Here is a 22366-nt window from a genome sequence, read left to right on the forward strand (position 1 = left end):
GATAGACTCATGTCGCCGCTTGGCCAGCACCGAGTCGACGTTGAGCCAGCGCTACGTCAAAGCTGAGCCAGCGCCGGGTCAATGCTGAGTCAGAGTCAATGCTGAGCCAGTCATTGCTGAGCCAGCACGTTAAGCCAGCGCTACGTCAAAGCTGAGCCAGCGCAACGTTAATGCTGAACCAGCGCCGAGTCAATGCTGAGCCAGCACGTTGAGCCAGCGCTATGTCAAAGCTGAGCCAGCGCGACGTTAATGCTGAGCCAGCGCCGATTCAATGCTGAGCCAGAGTCGAGTCAATGCTGAGCCAGCGCCGAGTCGACGCTGAGCCAAGCGGCGAGTCGATGCCGAGTCAAAGTTTAGCTAGTGCCGCGTCATTATACCCGGGGGCAATGTCATCAAATTACTGTTTAAAACTGACCTGACTACCCTCGAAGCAACGCCGTAAGCTCGCGCACCTCGTCCCGGTGCTCGCGCATATAAGCCTGGGCCTCCCACAGCATAGTGACCAGCTTGTGACGTCAGCGAGGACCTGACAGTGCCCACGCAGCAGCGCCGTGAGCCAGTACCAATCGACATCGAGCCAGCGCCCAGTCGACGCTGAGCCAGGGTCGAGTCGCCGCTGCGTGGGTTCTGACAAGTCAACGTTGCTAAAGCCTGGTCCGTGAGCACGTATAATTTTGTCCAATGACCCCAATATAATTACGCGCGTGCGATAAGGATGAGTAGCTTGGGGTCATTGGACAAAATTCTACGTGCTCACGGACCAGGCTTTAGTGGATCCCATAGGGTATTTTTTATCTACGGTCATCAGAACAGACAGCCTAACAGTTATACTCGTAAAACTGACCTGACTACCCTCGAAGCAGCGCCGTAAGCTCGCGCACCTCGTCCCGGTGCTCGCGCATATAAGCCTGGGCCTCCCACAGCATAGTGACCAGCTTGTCGTCGGCCCGCTCGTCCATGGCCAGGTCGGCAGACATGTGTGGCGAGAAGCGGAAGTATGGAGCCCCGAGGGAACTGCACCAGGCGCGCGCCCGCTCTACGACGCGGCCGTCGGATTGCGTTGCCTGGAAAAGAGTGAGTTAAAGGACAATGTTCATTTCTGGCCTGGCGTGGACAAGCTGCTAATGAAAAGATGAATTTGCCAAAAATTTTTAATTAATTTTTAAAGTATTCACTTAGTGTAACTTTGTATCAATTTGCCTTTATAAAAATCCAATTTAAATAGTACTTTATGTGATAATTACAACTTCCTGTCTTTAACACTCAATTCAGTGTTGCCAAAATGAATCTTATCGGTAAGAATCGATTCATATCGATTGTTTTTCGACTATGACAATTAGTATTTTTTAAATACGTATTCATTAAAATGACATTTATAAAACCTTTCTAATATTCCAATAACACTACCAGAAATATTTAAATAACTAAATGAAACCTTATTTCACACACACCTTATTATACACCTTATTTCGAGTCATCAAAAAATACAATCGATTTTTATATCGATTATTTTTATTCATCACCACATTATTAGCATGGCAACACTGAAAATATTGTCACAGCTGTTATCTGTCATTCGCTTTGTTTTGTATTTTTCATCGTGAGTGTTGTTTAGTTCTCAAAACCAAGTCTTTGCCAAAATAAAAGCAGAAGAGTGTTGTATAAGTTTCCCTTTTGACGACTTTATTTTTTTGACCATGGTCCTCGATGCTTCTCTTCCCGATAACCCTTGCATACTCTCGAACTACGAATCTCACTCAACCAATGACCAATGGCTCACTTTCGGACATCGAACCTTGCCTAAACGCCGACCACGGCTTACGTATGGACTCCGACCCGAGCCCCAATGTTAACCCCAGCCCGATTTTGGATAATGCAACCAGCAATTCCTCAATCTCATGAGGAACCTATGATATGTATCAATTGTATAGCTGACATGATGCAGAGGAGGCGACATAGCCTAGAGCTTATTAAGTTCAGTTGGTTATAATGTCAGTGGATGACTCCTCAGCTGGTAAGTTATTGAATGAGCGTGTGGACTTGTTGCATACCTTTTACAATGTATTTGATCAACTACCTTTACCGTAGATTACCATAATCCTAATAAAACTTTTTTTTTAGATTGATAACAGCAGTGTATGTTGTCACTCATGTTGGACTGTGGCCACGGTGTGGCTCTGCACCAATCAAGGACAAATAATATTTCAAATGAAGAAGCAACCACTAGCACTGGTCACAGTTAACGTGGATTATCTTTGTTACAAATATGTTCCATAGACTGCATATTAACACGGAAAGAGAATCACATATTCGAAAATAATGTAATAATGGAACAGATTTCACCTCGTCAAGTAAGTTTTTTTATAATTATTTTCATTATATTTTATTAAAGACATTGGCTTGATATATTTGAACAAAGTGTATATTTTTTTCTGTACAAATACTTCTTACTGATAGATAAAAATTGACATCACATCTCAATATCTTAAAGAATGAATTTTAAATGATACCATAATTAATTTCTTTGTTTCAGCTGCGGGGATCTGACCAAATATGTCATCCCTGATGGCAGTGAGCTGATCGAGCCCCAACAAACACATGATAGGACGAGGATTCATTTGCCCTGATATTGGCCGAATAACAGTAGGTTGCTGTGCTCATGTTATGACAATTTTGTGGTTTTTGAGCTGGGCAAGGTATCAGGAACATGTATTTCCACCTGCCTAGTTCCTAGACAATATTTTATTGACCCATGAGTCAGATTAAAATAATAATAATAAAAAAAATGGTGTTTTATTTTGCTTCTAACCTTTCTAGTCTTAAGCAAAAAAAAATTTTTTTAAGGACTTGGATACAAAATGATGTTTATATTCTGTTTCTTACTGGTATAGACTATTTAATAAATAACAAATTACATGCTGTAATGTCTGTCCACCTCAGGCCAAAGGTCCCATATAATACTAAGTGGGCATAACCCTTTGAACAGTGTAGGGAAAAAGGAATTTTATTTTGTAAAGATTAAGTTGAAAATATTTTGTCAGTAATCGAGGAAAACCACCTGAGGCTCTCAAAAAATTCTGACACAGCTCCTCTGGCTACCGGCATAAAGCCGGGTCTCCAACGCGTGTTTTGCCCTAAATCAAATCAAATCAAAATCATTTATTACATAATGTAGGTACATATAAGTAGGTCATATAAAAATTTATATTGTTCAGCTACATCATGCCATAACGGCATGCAACAGAATCAATTTTTCGTGATTCAAGAAATTATACAAAAGAATTAAATTAAATGTCACAATAATAATTAACAATGTCAAATTTAGTAGATAGAATTTAATATAGTATGTCAATTTGTCTCATAGATTTGATAATTACAAGGTCAAACTAACAATTTATGTAGAATAATGTCTTTAAATGGATCTATCCAGGAGGAATCTAATCTAATCTATCCCTACCTACACGATCAACAAAAACATCTCAACATTCAACAAAAAATGTAGAATGTTGACAGTTTTTTGTTGATTGTGTATGGCAAAACACAACTGTCAAATGTATCATGTATGCAACTATTGTAGAATACAATAAGAAATATTACGTTACGATTGTTTTAACAAATCAATCAACAAAGTAAGATCGGTCAAATCGCATTTAATTTGTTACACCGTCATTATGATCCTGACCTGATCTACCAACAATCCACCGATGGCCGAGAGACCCCACGCGAGCCTCGCCGTGTCCCATAGACTTTCTGGTTTGAACACGTCGATGTCCTTCAGCTTCGTGACAGGTATTAGGCCTGAAAAAAGTTTACAATTTATTATTTTTGCTGATCTATAACTTGAAGTCACAAGCCTGTAAAGGATGTATTCTTTTAATGAACTGTCAAAACTCCTGGTTGACAAAACAAAAGGAACTGGTGACGTCACTTTACACTATTTAGAAGCAAAATTAATTCTCAATTCCCTGAGATATACAGAGATACTATGATTTATTTTTATTAAAGTTGTATTAATCTATAAAAAAAACTTTAATTTAAAGTTGGCATCCGTTAAGTTACCTGATAGTCGACTATTATACATTTATTACATTTATATTCGCTCCTTACCAGTGCCACAAGACACCACAACCTTAAGGTTGGTCGCGCGCGCCTCCTCGTACTGACCGACGCCGTTCAGAGCCAGTCTCAGCTCCGTTAGCTCTGTCAAAGCGTCCAGCGTAGGGTTGTTGCCCATGAGACCACCGTCTAGGTACCTGGAATTATATGATCAAACGAACTTACCAAGTGAAGTTCGATCTGAATTATCCTGTTTTCGCCGAAGAGATTTATTTTACCGTGTAGTACCCCTGTACGACAAGCCAATCCGCACACAATATTCAGCGTAGTAGTAGTAAAAAACAAAAGAGCGGGCAACCCCACCCCTACCACGCTGTGGGCTCGGTGTCCGAGCGGTCTCATTATATTTAGAGAAGAGATGACATTGACGTTTACCTCCAGGGAAGAAGATATAGAANTAAAACGTTGTTACGAAAAAAACACCATGTTAATATGCTTCTGTTAGAAAAGGACTCCAAATCCCATTATTGTCTTATAAAGGACTAGCGGCCGCCCGCGACTTCGTACACGTGAATCCCGTTTTTCCCGCTAATTCACGTTCCCGTGGGAATTTCGGGAATTCCTTTCTTAGTGCACCTCTACTGTACCTAAGCTACGTCCCTTCCAAATTTCAAGTACCTACGTTTAGCCGTTTAGGCTGTGCGTTGATCTGTCAGTCAGTCAGTCAGTTTCTCCTTTTATATATTTAGATTTAACAAAGTTGGTTCGAAATCAAGTTACGAAGCATCATGGGAAATTACATTTTTGTGACGAATGTTTGTTATTTTTTAAATCAAAACGAGATCANTACATAACAAATAATTATACACGTCGGCGCAGAGACGTTGATATTAAGAATATTCTTAATCGCATCTGTCGACACGAGTACATTCTGAGATTACCCACTTGTTAAAAAAAAAAAAGTTCCTAGATGGTGGACTTAGATAGCGTTTATATAAAAGATGCTAAACAAAGTTTATGCGGTTTAAGCACTTCAAAAGGGATGATATTTTAACCGCAATTAAACTTTTAACAAAATATTCATTTATGGTTTATAAAATATATAAAGCGTGGTAGGGGTGGGGTTGCCCGCTCTTTTGTTTTTAGACGCTTTGGTTTCAGTACATGACATAAACCTATTTTTTGTTTCTTGAACTTTGTTTGATATTTAGTCATAATTCATATTTTTATTATTACATAGGCTATGCTAATCTCGTTTCGTTAGTAGATACGAAGTATAATAAATAAATTAAAAACCAAAGAAAATTCGGGACACATTGAACCCCGTATCGCACTATTCATATTAAAATAGTAGTGATGTGAGTAAATAAAAACGATAACTTTTATTAAAAAAAAGTTTAATCAGTATCCAACATGGTTCAAGTTGAAAAGCGGTTGTAAAGCCGAGTCTGCTGGTTTTATGACAATATTCTTCAAAATTGTGAGCTTAAAATTTTCTTTATTTGGACTTCTTGGAAAATTTACTTCTGGTACTTGTCCTTCACTCTGATTCACAATACGTAATTCTTGATATTTTTTTCCGGTACTACGGCTCGTGATAATATCATATTGAACAGGTGTTGGATGCCGCTGGAAAACTTTTCTCAACATTGGTAAAGAAGCTGACTGTCGGTGGGATGACCTTGGTNGGATATAAAAGTCGTCATCAACATTGTAAAGTAATTTAATCCCCAATGCAGGAGCACGACACTATAATGAAGGGCGAAATCGATAATTTCGCCTACACCCTTCATCCTATTAAATTTAGTGACACATGGTACCTGGTACTGATACTTTTGGCACCGTTCTCTAAATACACTGTTAGTCCCCAATAATTAATTAAATAAATATCTATTACCCTGTTCATATGGATGGGTTTGGTGGACGCCGTTTACACACATACTCGCCACCCAACGACACATGATCTACCGCTATTGATATAGACAGCTTGATACATAGTCACTGAATTGGTAAGTAACTCATAACTACTGATTTGGTCAGTTTTGATACATACAGCTACTGAATTGGTCATTTTGATACATACAGCCCTTGATTAGGTCAGTATTAAATCGCTTACCTGCCCGAAGCTCTGAAGTAAGAGGGCGCGGCGCCTGAAGCCCTGGCCGCTTGCCAAACTAACTGCTCGGACGGCGGCGGCGGGACTGGTAATGACACAAATGACACTTGGTCCCTACCTGCACTTGCGACACCTATAACTGAATAATACTCGCCTTTTACTGACACATGTACCAAAGCAACTGATTTGTGCAGTATGAAACGCTCAGCCGTTGACTTAGTATGAAGCACACAGCCATTGATTTGGTCAGTATGCAACGACTGTCACTAAATTGGTCAGAATGAAACACTCCGCCACTAGTTTGGTCAGTACGAAGTAATAGTTATAGTCTGGTCCGTGAGTACGTAGAATTTTGTCCAATGATCCCTAGCTACCCATCCTTATCGCTCGCGCATAATTATGTTGCTATCGCGCTCGCACACTCACTGCGGGTGCCAGTCGCACAGTCGCGACAGCAATATAACGAGGACTATCGTTTTAGCGCTCACCAGTTAGCGCCACTGTAGAGTAAGGTCCTGTCACTTGCTAGTAGCGAAGACAGTGGCACCAACTGGTGCGCGCTAAAGTGGTAGGAGGACTATCGCATTTGCACTCATCAAGATGGCGCCACTGTAGAGTAAGGCCCTGTCAATCGCCAGGGGTGCCAACTGTTAAGTATAAAAACGATAGCCCTCATTACGCGCGAGCGATAAGGATGGGTAGCTAGGGATTGGACAAAATTCACTCACGGACCGGGATTTAGTATCATTCAATCGCTTACCTGCCCGAAGCCCTGAAGTAAGAGGGCGCGGCGCCTGAAGCCCTGGCCGCTTGCCAAACTAACTGCTCGGACGGCGGCGGCGGGACTGGTAATGACACCACTGACACTTGATCGCCTGCTTCTGCCCTGGGACCTGGAAATAATCATTACAGACTTGTCTTCGATAACGTCATTTAAAGAAGTTTTCATTTCGACTTTTAACGAGCACTGTTCGTTCGTTTCAGCCGAAAGACGTCCACTGCTGGACAAAGGCTTCCCCAAGGTTTTCCACAAAGACCAGTCCTGCGCCGCCCGAATCCAGACACCTCCCACGACCTTCACCAGATCGTCGGTCCACCTAGTGGGGGGCCTGCCCACACTACCGTCTTCCGGCTCGTAGTCGCCACTCGAGAACTTTTCTGCCCTAGCGGCCATCAGCTCTACGAGCTGTGTGCCCCGCCCACTGTCACTTGATTTTAGCGATTCTGCGAGCTATGTCACTTAGGTTCTCCTGCGGATCTCCTCATTTCTGATTCGATCACGCAGGGAAACTCCGAGCCTAGTAATGTAATGTGGTTTAAGTGTTATAAAGTCATACGTTAACAAAACCATTAAAGACAAACTACTGTTTTATTTGATTTCTGTCTGATTTGATGATAAAAATAGCTTGATAAGTAGAGTAAAACACTGGATATTTAACAGATGAGCTTATCATCTTCCCTATTTTACTGTAACGTGACCAGTAACCGGCGCCTGCGCTTTTTTTCTTACATCTCATTCAAGTTTGACATCTGTCATTTATACAGACTTTATATAAATGACAGATGTCAAACTTGAAAACGCAGCGTGGGACGTCCACCCACAAGGTGAAACGACAACATCATAAAGGTAGCAGGGAAGCGCTGGAAGCAGGCCGCTACCGATCGATCAACATGGAAAGCATTGTGGGAGGCCTATGTTCAGCAGTGGACGTCCTATGGCTGAAATGATGATGACTCACTGTTTGTTCCATTGTACGCGTCAAGGATCTCCTGCGCCGATTGGTAGTTCCTGAAGATGTGCAAGTCAACCGGCTTCCTGTCAGCCAGGACAGCTAAGATCATGAGCTTCGGGTGTTTGATATCTGACATCACGGTTTCAGTACCTGTAATCATAGTTTGAAACTTTATTATACATTGTTTAGAATACCAAAATGTAACTTCTATTTCCTGCGAGATTTGATATTCGCTGACTGCGTATACGCAGTACAAAGCAGCACAAAACAGTCGAGTTGTAAATAAGACCCAAATCGACAACATACGAGTACTAATGTTCGACCCATTAAAACTATTGTCATAAAGAATAGTGAGATGAGGTCTATATAACCTTACCTAAACAATCCTTCAGTATATTCTCCAAAGGATCCGACGGGTATGGCCTCATTCCCACAAAGGCAATCTCTTTGAGCCTAAAGTACAGTCTCTGGCACTCCCGTAAACTCTTCCCACAGGCGAGAGCCAACGCCAAGATTCCTCCCGTACTGGTCCCCGCTATCCAGTCGAAACAGTCCACTATGGGCCTTCCGACCGACTCTTCAAGGGTTAACAGCACTTGGACTAAGACCAGACCGCGGATTCCACCGCCGTCTAGGCAGAGAAGTCTGAAAAGAATGATTTAATTTATCTATAACTATGATTTTCAAACTGGTCCTTCGAGCCGGATATGTGGTTCATATCCGGCTTACAATATACAATATACATAAAGACATAGAGAGATGACTTATCAAAATAAAATCTAAATCTCAATTGGTTATCATCACATTGAAAATAAGACTAGGAGGAGGAATCCGCATAAAGCTTAATATGCCATTCGTCTTGAGGGACAAATGCCTCTCTCAAGGATTTCAACAACAACCAGTCTTTCGCTGCCTGCATCCAGGCGCTCAGACCTTCACTAGATCTTCTATCACCACTCGAGAACTATCTGCCCCAACAGCTAACAGTTCTACTAGCTATGGCCATGCCCACTGCCACTTAAGTTAGACAATAATGCGGGCTATATCAGATATGACATTTTCTCTACTTATAAAACACTACTCACCGTCCACACTTCTTATCCTCGTCAAATCCCGACGCCTTCTCTATACCAGCCACCGCCAACATATCATTGATGACTTTTCGGGCGGCGGCGCGGGCTACGGGGGGAGGAGGCACTCCGTTATACTCCCCTCGGGCAGAACAACCCGGTCGGCAGCCGTACATGTCGCCTGGACATCTGGGGAAATGGACCTTAAATGTAATCAAGTAAGGATGATTATTGTGGTATGCTGGCCGAGCAACTAGTCTGCAGCCACATGTCGCCAGGACATCTGCGAAAATGGACCTTAAATATAAGAGAGTAAGGACGATTATTCTGGTACTCTGGCAGAGCAACCCGGTCGGCAGCCGTACATGTCGCCTGGGCATCTGCGAAAATTGACCTTAAATGTAATTAAGTAAAGATGAATATTGTGGTATGCTGGCCGAGCAACTAGTCTGCAGCCACATGTCGCCAGGACATCTGCGAAAATGGACCTTAAATATAAGAGAGTAAGGACGATTATTCTGGTACTCTGGCAGAGCAACCCGGTCGGCAGCCGTACATGTCGCCAGGGCATCTGCGAAAATGGACCTTTAATGTAATGGGGTAAAGATGATTATTGTGGTATGCTTATGCTAGCCGAGCGACTCAGCCTGGGCATCTGCGAAAATGGATCGTGAATATAATGGGGTAAGGACGATTATTCTGGTACTCTGGCAGAGCAACCAAATCGGCACCCGTACATGTCGCCTGGGCATCTGGGGAAATGAACCTTAATGTAATTGAGTAAAGATGATTATTGTGTTATGCTAGCCGAGTAACTCAGTCTGCAGCCAAATATCGCCTGGGCATATGCAAAATGGACCTTAAATGTAATTAAGTAAAGATGATTATTGTGGTATGCTGGCCGAGCAACTAGTCTGCAGCCACATGTCGCCTGGGCATCTGCGGAAATGGACCTAAAATGTAATCAAGTAAAGATGATTATTGTGGTATGCTGGCCAAGCAACTAGTCTGCAGCCACTGGGCATCTGCGAAAATGGACCTTGAATATAATGGAGTAAAGATGATTATTGCGGTATGCTCGCCGTGCAACTAGTCTGCCTGCAGCCACAATGTCGGCTGGGCATGCGAAAATGAGTCTTGAATAGGAGGAATAAAGCGATATTTTATCATGCCACTGTCTATTGCAGACATGAAAACCAATTTGCATGCTTTTATGTGTCAAATAGTGTTTTTGACCAAGAATATTTTCAGTTTCAATGTGTTGAGATAATTTGAAAAACATGGTATGACGTCAATAATGTTTTAAAACTACTAGACGAAATGTCAAAGTGCACAACTGTTATGTATATTTTTTAATATTTGTGTAATCCTAATAACCCGGGGGTATCCCCGTTAACATTTATTAACTACGAGCCAACTTGTGCCTTATCGTATTTTTTTCATAAGATACATTTGCGCATATTTTGTTCAAAGAATATGTGAGGTTAACAGGCACTTAAAATATTTACCTTTGGGCACCAACAGCGTGAAGAACATACAAGATCTTGTCATAGTTGCTATTCGACATTTCAATCGGCACGCTATGCCTTGGCGTGTGCCCCTCCTTATTTTTGGCTTCCAAATTCGCGCCGAAAACTGTCAGCGCTTGAACTATTGGTATATTCGTTTGTTTCACAGCTATATGTAGAGGTGTATTGCCTTCCTTGTCTCCTATTGAATGTTCTGCGCCTCGGGAGAGTAGTGCTGTGACGCAATCGAGTCTTCCGCGCAGCGCCATGATGTGCAAGGCAGTTCGGCCATCGAAGTTTACAGCGTTAATGTCACAGTTCTTGTCGACTAAAGGTTCAATGACCTCCCTGGATGTGGCCCAGTGGAGAGGCGTGCCTCCATGCTTCATATCTTGCTGGTGGAGCTTTGGCTGGTTGTCTTGCAGCAGATCGCCTACGATACCTGTAAAATATCATTTGTCGTTGATTTAAGTTTTACATTTCGATTTTTTGGGTCAATGAGGGCTATCGTTTTTATACTTAACAGTTGGCACCCCTGGCGATTGACAGGACCTTACTCTACAGTGGCGCCATCTTGATGAGTGCAAATGCGATAGTCCTCCTACCACTTTAGCGCTCACCAGTTGGTGCCACTGTCTTCGCTACTAGCAAGTGACAGGACCTTACTCTACAGTGGCACTAACTGGTGAGCGCTAAAACGATAGCCCTCATTAACTGCTTCTTTAAGATTGCCAGTAATCTGTGGTGCACATATAACTGTAACTTCCGTTAGCTACGAAGGTATCCTAGTAAGCTGGAGCATCTTGAATGAAAACTTAGATTTACAGAAAGAAAAATTACAATCGAAACTAGTTAAGTAGTTCTCAACATTGGATGATATGGTCACTCCCTGCCAGAGCGTAACCATAAAACCTGACAGGTCCCTCTGGTGGTGCTTATTGGGGCAGCACGCGAATTAGTCGTAATATAGTGCAATATATCGTTCACAAGCTATCTGGTTCCTAAAAGGGGGGTCCCTAAGAGAGGGGTCTCTAAAAGTCGGATCCCTAAAATCAAAGTAGCCCACCTGGTATACTAGTGGCCGACCGCTGCGCTGCTGTAAGATTGACGTCAGCGCCGGCCATCATTAGTGCGCGTACGCAATCCGGCGCGTTGGCCAGGCAAGCATTGTGTAGAGGCGTGTATCCTTGCTTGTTAAACGCATTCAGAGATGCTGCTGTTTTACTAAACCATGCATGGTACATGGTAGCTTCAGTAGCGGGGTAAGAAGGCTGTGGTACTTGTCACAAAAAACGTTTCGTTGGCACTGAGCCGGCGCTGACAAGACGACAAAAGACTAGTGTCCTAAAATGGGGTCCCTAAGAGACTGGTCCCTAAAATCGGGGAGTCTCAAGACAGGGGTCCCTAAAATTAACGTTTACTCACCTGGTATACTAGTGGCCGACCGCTGTGCAGCTGTAAGATTGACGTCAGCGCCGGCTATCAATAGTGCGCGTACGCAATCCGGCGCGTTAGCCAGGCACGCCATGTGAAGAGGCGTGTATCCTTGCTTATTGAACATGTTCAAAGATGCCGCTGTTTTACTAAACCATGCATGGTACATGGTAGCTTCAGTAGCGGGTAAGGAGGCTTGGTACTTGTCACCAAAAACGTTTCGTTGGCACTGAGCGGGCGCTGACAAGACGACAAAAGACAGTGTCCTAAAATGGGGTCAATAAATGGTCCCTAAAATCGGGGAGTCTCTATGTTTGCCCACCTGGTATACTAGTGGCCGACCGCTGCGCAGCTGTAAGATTGACGTCAGCGCCAGCCATCAATAGTGCGCGCACGCAATCCGGCGCGTTGGCCAGGCAAGCCATGTGAAGAGGCGTATAGCCCTGCTTGTTGAACACATTCAGAGATGCAGCTGTTTTGCCGGCTAGCACCTGTGGAAGAAAAAAAGGTTTATTTAGACTTTAAAACAGTGCGCGTACGCAGTTTAACGCGTTGGCCAGGAAAGTCATATGAAGAGGATGTTGAACACGTTTAGGGATGCGGCTGTTTTGCCGGCTAGCACCTGTCAAAAGGTGTATTTAGACACCCCACAGATTACAGGGCAATGTGGGCACATAGTACGCAGAACTGACGGCCGATGGGACAGTAAGGTTCTGGAGTGGAGTTAACCTACCGGAAAACGCAGCTGGGGCGTCCACACGTGGACGTGGATGGTGTTAAGATGGACCGACGACCTCATAAAGGTAGCAGGAAGGCGCTGGATGCAGACCAACCGGGCGATGTAGAAATCATTGGGGGAGGCCTATATTCAGTAGTGGACATCCTGTGGCTGAAATGATGATGATGACAGCCTATAGATTTTTAGAGGCAGGCCTAAGATGCGCGCCGTGATAGGCGGTTATCACGCAATTTTATCGATTTTGCCCATACAAATTGACGTCGATAAAAGTTATCACGGCGCGCATCTTAGGCCTACAGGACTAAGCAATTTGCCGTCCACTACAATTGTAGGTTTCTGTTTATCTAAATGAACAAACAGAAAGTATACACTTTCTGTTTTTAAATGAAACTTGAGTTAGTTCCAAAAATTAATTGTCTCTGATCCTCTATTGTACAAATTACCAGCCAGCAAAGTGGAAGGACCTCTCCATCTCGGTAGTTTAGTGTTAAGGCCATGATTTTCCAAATTGTCGATATTTGACCGATTTTGTTTGCAGATAGTTTCTAAATGAAAAGATATTTTAGCAAACAAAAAATTGTAGGAGTAAGTTAATGTCTTTAACTAGGGCGACAACTTTTCCAAAACACGATATTGCATAGTTTGTCCGATAAAAAAAAACCCAAAGAAGTACGTCGACGGCTTTTTTGTTTTACTCTCATATATTCATTTTTAACATTTTACACTTAAAATATATACTAATAGATAGGACTTTGTATTTTCTAGGTCGACAACTTTTCAAAATTTTGTTATTGCGTCTTATTTAGTTACTATGTTGAAAAAATGTGAAAAAATCGGCCATGACGGCTTGAACAATCTCAATCAGTCGCGCGGTGGCGCTTACGGAGGACGGACGCGTGTCAGTTTTATTCCTGTGACAGTTCGCGATTTGTCAATATTTTTGACAAAATCGCCTCTGTCTGGCGGGTGGCGAGTCACAGTATAATAATATCAGTATTACTGGAGAAAGCTAAGAATTTTCAATTATGGATGATACATAGTACATTTTCCAAATATCAGATAAAACCAATGAGTAAAAATTAATTTATTTATGGGAAATTATGAGTCAAGCCGCAGATATAATAATATTTTAGGCTGTTTTTATACAGAAATAAAGTTTATTATTATTATTTTTCCACGGTATCCAACCTTTGATTTTAAAACTAAGCCACGGGAATATTAAGAGGCTTCTAAAGTTCTAATATACTAATTCGCCTTCTTTTAAATGCCACCTAACTATTCCAAAGAAAGCGTCAAATTATAAAGAACAATATTTATTATGACTTGTCCTCCTGATTTATATGTTACGGTAAATGTGATAAAAATTATGAATAATTACCGGTTATTATGAAATAATTATGATTTGGTAAATGTGATTAATATGAGATCATTTATACATATATGTATCGGGTTGCCAGGTGTCCGGTTTTATCCGGACATGTTTGGCTTTTTACGGTCTTGTCTGGCCAAATATTGTCTTGTCCAGCCTGTCTGGCTTTTGTTAGGCTTTTTATGCGAAAGAAAGCCGAGCTACGGAATAATATCAAGCGCTGGGCAACCGATGATGATAGTACTTCGTGAGCTATGACACTAATTTTAAAGTAAAATGTCCGGCCAAATGAAGCACAGAGTCCGGCTTTTGTGTTTCTGGACCTGGCAACCCTATGTATGTATACATAGTCTGTTAAAAAATAACGGGAATTTTCGTTTTTTCAGAAAAGTATTTATTTATTGATCTACATTAGTATTTAAACTTTTAAAATAGTCCCTATTATACATTATACACGTGTGTTAGCGCTTCTTCCAATTCTCAAAATACTTCTCAAAGTCGATCTTTGAGATAGCCTTTACATCGATCGGCGACGCGTGTTTAATGTCACTTATGTCTGTAAAACGATGACCCTTTAAAGTTATTTTTATTCACGGAAATAGAAACTAGTCATACACAGCCATTTCCGGTAAATTTGGAGATTGGAACATTGTTACAGTTTTGTTTTAGCAAAAATTCGCCGCCACTTTCGCTCAAAATTCAGCAATTTTTTAACAAATTAATTTTTCATACCGACAAAAATCCAAAAAAATATTCATAGCATGAGTCAAACGACATGCTAACATCATCAGCATCTTCCCTAATTGTGATTCGACGGTGTTTCATAACCACTTCTTTCTGTTTTTTCACATTTTCATCGGTTGTTGATATGCTGGTGCGTCCAGAGCGCTCGTCATCTTCTATGCATTCATGGTCTTCTTAGACACGATTTTACCACTCGTAAACCCTTGATTCACTCACCGCAGACTCACCAAAGACCATTTTTAACATTTCAAACACTTTTCATTTCATTTTATAAGTAAAACTTGATTTAAATTCTTTGATCGTAAGGAGTTAGTTCCGGCGTTTCTTCTCAGCACTTGCCATATGTTTGTCTCGAAGTGCTGGTAGGGCCCAAAAGGTAAGGAGACATGTAAAGTGCCCCATAGGGGTTACCTTTTCTTTTTTTATTATTTACTATATTTTGACGTTCATAAGTGCCACTTGTGGTCTTTTATTCCATTTTTCCTAACAAACAAAAATCGCCGAACTTATAAAACACGTGTAACTTAAGTGAATGACAAAAGTTCTCGATCGCAGCCTTTGAAGGTCCCATTTTTTGATTTTTCGCTTATATCTCAGAAACTGTCTAAATAAATAACTATGCGTCCTAGCGATATGACTATTGCAACAAAATGAAATCTCATTTCATTTACTACTTTTTTCAGTCAAGTTTTTCGATAATATCTTGTATGGTTTTCGAGATATCTGCTCTTCATAGTTTTGTAAAACTTAAACCTTTTGCCTTATATTTTCAAATAATTATGAGGAAATAGTTGCCATAATTTACAATTAGATGATAATATTAGGTACTTTTTGATGATGAAAGAATATAAGGCGAGTCATCAATTCCGATGTTTCACAATTTTTTAAAGATGCTGAATTATATTTTTCGCTTATATCTCAGAAACTGTCTAAATAAATAACTATGCGTCCTAGCGATATGACTATTGCAACAAAATGAAATCTCATTTCATTTACTACTTTTTTCAGTCAAGTTTTTCGATAATATCTTGTATGGTTTTCGAGATATCTGCTCTTCATAGTTTTGTAAAACTTAAACCTTTTGCCTTATATTTTCAAATAATTATGAGGAAATAGTTGCCATAATTTACAATTAGATGATAATATTAGGTACTTTTTGATGATGAAAGAATATAAGGCGAGTCATCAATTCCGATGTTTCACAATTTTTTAAAGATGCTGAATTATAAAACTAGATGGCAATACAGTTATTTAATTGATACCATAATTAATTATTTTAGAAATTTACTGCTTGAATCTAAGTTAAAAATTATAAAAGGGCAGAAGAGGACCTCTAGGCAAGTTGTTTTGAGGATTGTTTACTATTTCTGAGTTTACAATGATTAATTTAGAGTCATTTGCTTAAATAGAATAGCAATACGTAAAAGAACATTAGTATTTCATATTAAAATGGAGTTTACATTTTTGTGATCATTTGCTTACTATTTTTGTCGGTAAAAAGTATTTGTTTGACTTAATATTATCATCTTTATTTGACATTATTGAATGACAAACATTTGTGTGCATGAACATTATAATAATGTTTGTTTCGGGCTGGGTGTTTTCTAACCATAATATGAATGTATTTATTTATTAATATGTTCATATCCTATAGTACAAGCTTTGCTTAGTTTGAGACTAGAGGCGCAGTGTTAAAATATTATGTCGAAGGATATTTAAATTATTATTTATTTATTCACTATTTGAAGGTTACGGTTTAATCCAACTTACGGCTTGTTTTTACACTGTGGCGTCATCGCGTTGCGCGAGTGTCAGCGCGAGTGTCAGTGCGAGGTGTGCGGGGGCTGAGGTAACGAATGCACGGCATCGAGGCGGTAAATCCTAGCCTTAACGTATTATTAACATGTAGGAATGGTTAGAGTTTTTAAATAATATTAGTTATTTCTGGAAAGGTGTTTCTCATTATGAGGTGGATTTTTTTTTATCTTTGGACTTTGATCGACATGGTAGTCGTTGAAATTATACATTTCATTCATTTGTATGTGCCATTTGCCACCATATCTCGAATTGCGAAAACACATAGCGAATTTGATGCCACCATAGATAATAGTAGTATCGTACTTGGCTTTGCAAATATGCCAAAAATAAAAATCTGTCTGTTGTGTCTGTCAACACAGGCGAGTCTGTTACGTAAACGTCAATGCAAACAAACTTTATCTCAAGTTATTTTTACTTGTTATGATGACTAATATTTGCAAGTAAGTAAAAACTCGAATCTTCGCTTTGGGTAGCTAATAAGATTTACATACTTGTACTTGTACATCTTCAGGGCTTTTTACAATGTCTAGACATAATTATAACGTTGCAAAAACATATTTCGATACTATGTTTATTAGGACCATGCATAGTTTCAGGGTAGGTATGCAAATTAATGCATTTTTCCCCGTTGAAAAAGAGAGTGGAAGCTTTTTTAGGCAGGGTGGAAACACGTCACACGCATGCGCTGCTCAAATTTTTTGATGCAGACCCCTGGGGACATCCATGCGAGTTTTAGCGGAGGCGGGCAGCTGCCCTCTCCTGCCCTCTCTAGTGCAAATAAGCCTTTAAAGACGGTAAAGGTATGTATAGTCTGGTCCGGGAGCACGTAGAATTTTGTCCAATGACCCCAAGCTACCCATCCTTATCGCTCGCTATCGCGACTGTGGGACGGGCGCCCGCAGTGAGTGTGCGAGCGTGACAGCAACATAATTACGCGCGAGCGTTAAGGATGGGTAGCTTGGGGTCATTGGACAAAATTCTACGTGCTCACGGACCAGACTATAGGGATATGCAGCTGCCCTTTCCTGCCCTCCGTCCCTAGATATGCCCATGAGTTACTTACATTGATAATCTCCTTGTTGCTAGCAGCCGCGTAGTGGAACACCGTGTTGCCGTCCAGGTCGACCACGTCTAAGGAACAGTTCAGCGACACCAAGCTTTGTACCATGCGCAGGTTGCATGACTTCACTGCCACCTGCGGAAGAAAGAACAATGGGTGATTTTTAATTTCGACGTTAAAAAAAAAAAACTGATGTTCGCTGGGGCATTGGCTAGAAGACAAAGTTTAAGCAGGCCTCTCATTCGATGAATCGACGATCTGGTGAAGGTCGTGGAAATCGCTTGGATGCAGGCCGCGTGTAACCGGTCATTGTAGATATCTTTAGGGGAGACCTTTGTCCAGAAGTATACGTTTTTTGGTTTGTAAATCCGAATTAGAAGATGCTTCAAACATACGAGTAAATATCCTACTTAGATGAATAAGAACGTAAAAGAAGAAACAATACCTATTACGAAGATTAGTGCGTTTAAAAAGATTATCTAAACTCTCTGATATTCCTAGATTAGTTTTCTACGCGTCTCTAAAATGCTGCTAAGCTATTATTATAGTTTTTGTAAAGACGCATATTATAGAGTTCGCATTCGCCACATACATAACTACCTATCTATTAGCGCCAAACAAACGAACAAACGAAATTAGTCGTATTGAATAATATTTTGGCGGTGTAGCGTCATTTCATAATACATATCACACGTCTAAATCTTACATAAAATTCGTATTATATTACTCAACCCATTACGACCTCAGACAACGACACAAGTTGAAGGTCAGTAACGTTTTCAACGAGTTTTTTATAGTGTTTTGCCTTCATTGTGAACTTTGTTTCCCTCATTGTGAACATGTGTTCATAAAAAACCATTGCGTATTTGGAAAATATCTAACGAAATTATGCTTGAATCCACAATAATAAATTTAGACGTAAAATAAGATGTATGGCTAGATTGAACCTTTGAGTAGGACACGAGCCTTCGCAAAAACTAGAAGTAGGTGAAAATAGGAGATGAGGTTAGTAGGGGTGATCAATTATTTTCTTAGTTACGAGATATGAAAAATTTAGGTCAGACAGGAACCAAGTGTTTTTAAGTACACTTTCAGTGTTCGTGAGTTCGTGAGAGTCGACAATACAAGCAGGCGAAGTTAATTGATATATGGAATACCTTACATAGTTACATATACTTTGTCATGACGTCATAATAATCACCCTGTAGGCGTTCACAATAGAATGGTTCTCCATAGCAAGCTGCTTGAATCACGCAGCTTGACTGACTCAAACCTAGAGTTAAACAATGAGAGATTACGACGCCTCAGCGGCAATAAAGGGTGCAAGAAACGTATCAGCAAAAATATGAACATCATTAATATTACTGTAATATTTCGAACTTTGGAATCAACAAAAAATCCTAATATAAGTTTATGATTCATTACAATGCTGTCACTAATTTAACTAATCGCTTTTATCTAAAATCAATACTAAATTATCGATAACGAACATGCAATAATAATTATTATTGTACTACGGAAATAATAGTAGCTACTATTATTTCCTAAAAGTATAGATAAGACGTAACACGTTTACGTACTATCGCCCTTGTGTGTCCAATGTTTAACAAGATGTTGTTTGGCAAAACTGTGAAATAATATTTCCATAGTCCAACAGAAAGTTTTTAAAAAGGGCCATTTAGTTTCTAAGTGTGGTAGTAAACTGCAACATAGGTCAGCAATATTGCGTCATATGGCGCGTATATGGCCGTATCTAGATTAGGAATAATGCGGCTCCGGCTAACTTCAAGGCTAGTTCTGTCTACTTATTTTAAGCCTTCAATGCTATCCATCTTTCCTAGTTTGGAACATATTACAGCAAATGATTACAGCGAATTCCAGATCAAAAGCATTCAACTAAGCCCTTTTTGTTAGTCAGAAAAAAGGTACTCACCATCAAAGGAGTAGCTCCATTAGCTGGGTCTGTGTCATCCATATGCTTCTGTACCTCAGGGTCGTTGAACAGCTCGTGTGGCCCGATGTGGGCCACCAAATGGGCTATTGTCCATGATTGGTGCTCTGACAATGTGTCACAGAGTTTCTGTAGACCTGCCACTGTACACTAAAACAAAGATTTAAGACCTATTTAGTGACATAAAGTAGGAAATTCGCAAGTTAGGTATTGAATAAAAAACGTAAGCTACCATTAAAACTATTTTTAACACTCCTGTTTGCTAATCATTGTGTAAGGCTGAGTTGCGCCACCTAACTTTGACCGTAACTATGACGATAACCGGTGTTTTTTGTATGGAATTTGACAGATTTTTGACGTTTGTCAAAGTTAGGTGGTGCAACTCACCCTAAGTCTTTTTACATTTGTTTTTAGCCTTTTATATTTATCATTTAGTCATCAAAATGGTTGTAAATAATACTTGTATGTACTACATTGGCTCATATCTCAGCTACAGATGCTGTAATTTCTTTGAAATTAGGTAAGTCATGGAAAGGAGCCAAATAAAATCAATCTTAAATAGATGTGACTAAGGGCAGATTTTATAATCTCATCCATTACTTTTATTATTGATAAACATATTAAAATGGGTTCTTAGTATCTAGAAATGGAACTAAGATACAAAATGACAGCTATTTTATTAATGAACAATAAATAAGATAGCAGTGGAAAACAAAAGTTCAACAGTTCATTTGGGGAATTCCCTTTCACATGTAAAAATAAATAAAATAACCAAGAACTAAGTTACAATGCAGTTTAAAAAGTAACTATAATATTGTTTAAACAGAACATGTAATTAACTTTTATTAAAACAAGGAAAATCAATCTGATTAAAATAATCTTTTTCCTCCATCATATTTCTAAATTTTTTCTGTAATAACTAATTTTAATAAATTAATTAATGATACATGAAAGAAACATCAATTTTTTCATGTTTATGTATGAAAACTAAGCCAAATTATTAGACATCCACTTACTTCCTTAGTCACAGTGATGTATACTGGTATCCTTTCTTTGTAAACAATAAACCTCTCTTCTGCTATTTCTTTATTCTCAGATCGGAACAAACTGAAAGATACATTACAAAATGTTATTTACAGAATAAAAATCTATTTCGATATAAAATAGCAATCGCAAGGTTAAGCAACCCTAGATAATTTTTGTAACTTTACGCAATATATAGGAATACCTAACAATGCTCTCATTACTGTGTAACTATCTGATCATGTATAATTAAAGCAATGAATCATCTCAATTTATAGAAATAACAAGATATACTGACCTGTACATAGTATGCAAGCTCTCAGTAAATGGCTTATGTAGGATGATTTCGAAGAATCTGTCCTTAGTATTCTTGGTATCTGGCGGAATTTTGGGTGCATACAATATCATAGAATCTTTTCTGTACAGAACAGGCCTCGAAATGTAGTTATCAGATCGCACTTCAAGGACTTTTGTAGGAGACTCCTCAGTCCCGAGGAGACCTCGAAAAACTGTTGAAAAATTTAAGAATATCATCAAATTATGCAAAGTAACTGAAATAAACTGCAAAAATAATATCTTGGCACAATAATTTTACTAACATGAATTCAACATGTTTATTCAATATTGCCGCAGCCTTGTAGTGCCAAGGAATTTGTTAGGCTGAGGAAATAAACACTGCACTTTGAACTACACAATATCGGATACAATCAATACTATTTTTTCACGCAATAATATGATTTTCCGACGCAGTTTTTCCGCAACGATCGCTACAAAACTAAACCAACTTGACAGAAGACTGACTGACAGCAGTGACAGCACTGACAGCCATCATCTGTGCTGACAGCAGAGGAAGAGGCACAGATTAATGACCTGTGGACCATGAATTATCTTTAGCTTCATGCTGTGGACTTTGGTATAGTTCTTGCTTAAAAATACAGATGGCGTTTTATAGGATTGGATAAAACGCCATCTGTATTTTAGATTCGTTTAAATATTATGCACTACCACAGATAATATAATACTAGTCACTACGAATGTGAAATTAATTTGAACAATATTTAATTTTCCCCTTTTTTGCAACATTTTTCTTTAATGCTCCGCTCCTATTGGCTGTATGGTGATGGTATAATAATAGCATAAAGCATTCCTCGATAAATGGGCTATCCCATCTACAAAAAGATTTTTTCAAATCGGACCATTTGTTACTCAGATTAGCGCGCATTCAATAAAACAATCTTCAACTTTATGGGAGAAGGAGACTTCGATGACGATCAACGCATGAATATTGGTGCAATTTTTTTTATAAATTATACCAACTTAGGTCTCACAACTCGCAGATGATTAGGCAAAAGTGAAAAAAGTTCAGAAATCAAAATACACATTTTTACATAACTTTATTTTAAATTGAATACACAAAGTAATGGAATGCAAATTCTTATAAAATTATAATAAGGTTTTGTAATGGCGTACTAGACCATTATTCAATTAATATTTTATATCATAAGATTACATATTTTATTTATAAAACAGATAACATAATTAAAATGTGTATAACACTATATCAGATCGTTTGGACTAGTATTTTAAGACACAATATTGCACTTTGGAATGTTTTCTCTTTCAGTACATATCTAAAACAAAAAAATCTTTGGCATAATTAAAGAATTGTACTAAAATAACATTAAAAAATTTAAAACTAAAATAACATTAAAACATTTTTTAATGTTATTTTAGTAAATAACATT

The 22366-nt window shown here is 39.4% G+C and overlaps 1 protein-coding gene and 1 long non-coding RNA gene across 2 annotated transcripts; one reads left to right on the forward strand and one right to left on the reverse strand.

The window, feature by feature from the left end:
• Positions 1-396: 396 nt before the first annotated feature.
• iPLA2-VIA (calcium-independent phospholipase A2 VIA) lies at positions 397-21441 on the reverse strand. Its single transcript, XM_028302063.1, has 15 exons — positions 21221-21441; positions 20920-21130; positions 20615-20705; positions 19581-19748; positions 17651-17782; positions 12240-12408; positions 10484-10925; positions 8991-9164; positions 8282-8550; positions 7912-8055; positions 6933-7065; positions 4108-4253; positions 3683-3798; positions 845-1064; positions 397-415 (listed from the first exon to the last, which is right to left on the reverse strand). Exons 1-14 carry the CDS (start codon positions 21231-21233, stop codon positions 849-851), a joined length of 2424 nt encoding a protein of 807 aa, XP_028157864.1. The 5' UTR covers positions 21234-21441; the 3' UTR covers positions 397-415; positions 845-848.
• On the forward strand, positions 1620-2746 carry LOC114351031 (uncharacterized). The gene is made up of 3 exons (XR_003655754.1): positions 1620-2014; positions 2122-2351; positions 2534-2746. It is a non-coding gene; the product is annotated as an uncharacterized LOC114351031 (long non-coding RNA).
• Positions 21442-22366: the final 925 nt, after the last annotated feature.

Source organism: Ostrinia furnacalis, unplaced genomic scaffold (assembly GCF_004193835.3).
Source record: "Ostrinia furnacalis isolate ACB-3 unplaced genomic scaffold, ASM419383v2 OfSCF1067, whole genome shotgun sequence".
In the NCBI taxonomy this organism is placed as follows: Eukaryota; Metazoa; Arthropoda; class Insecta; order Lepidoptera; family Crambidae; genus Ostrinia; species Ostrinia furnacalis.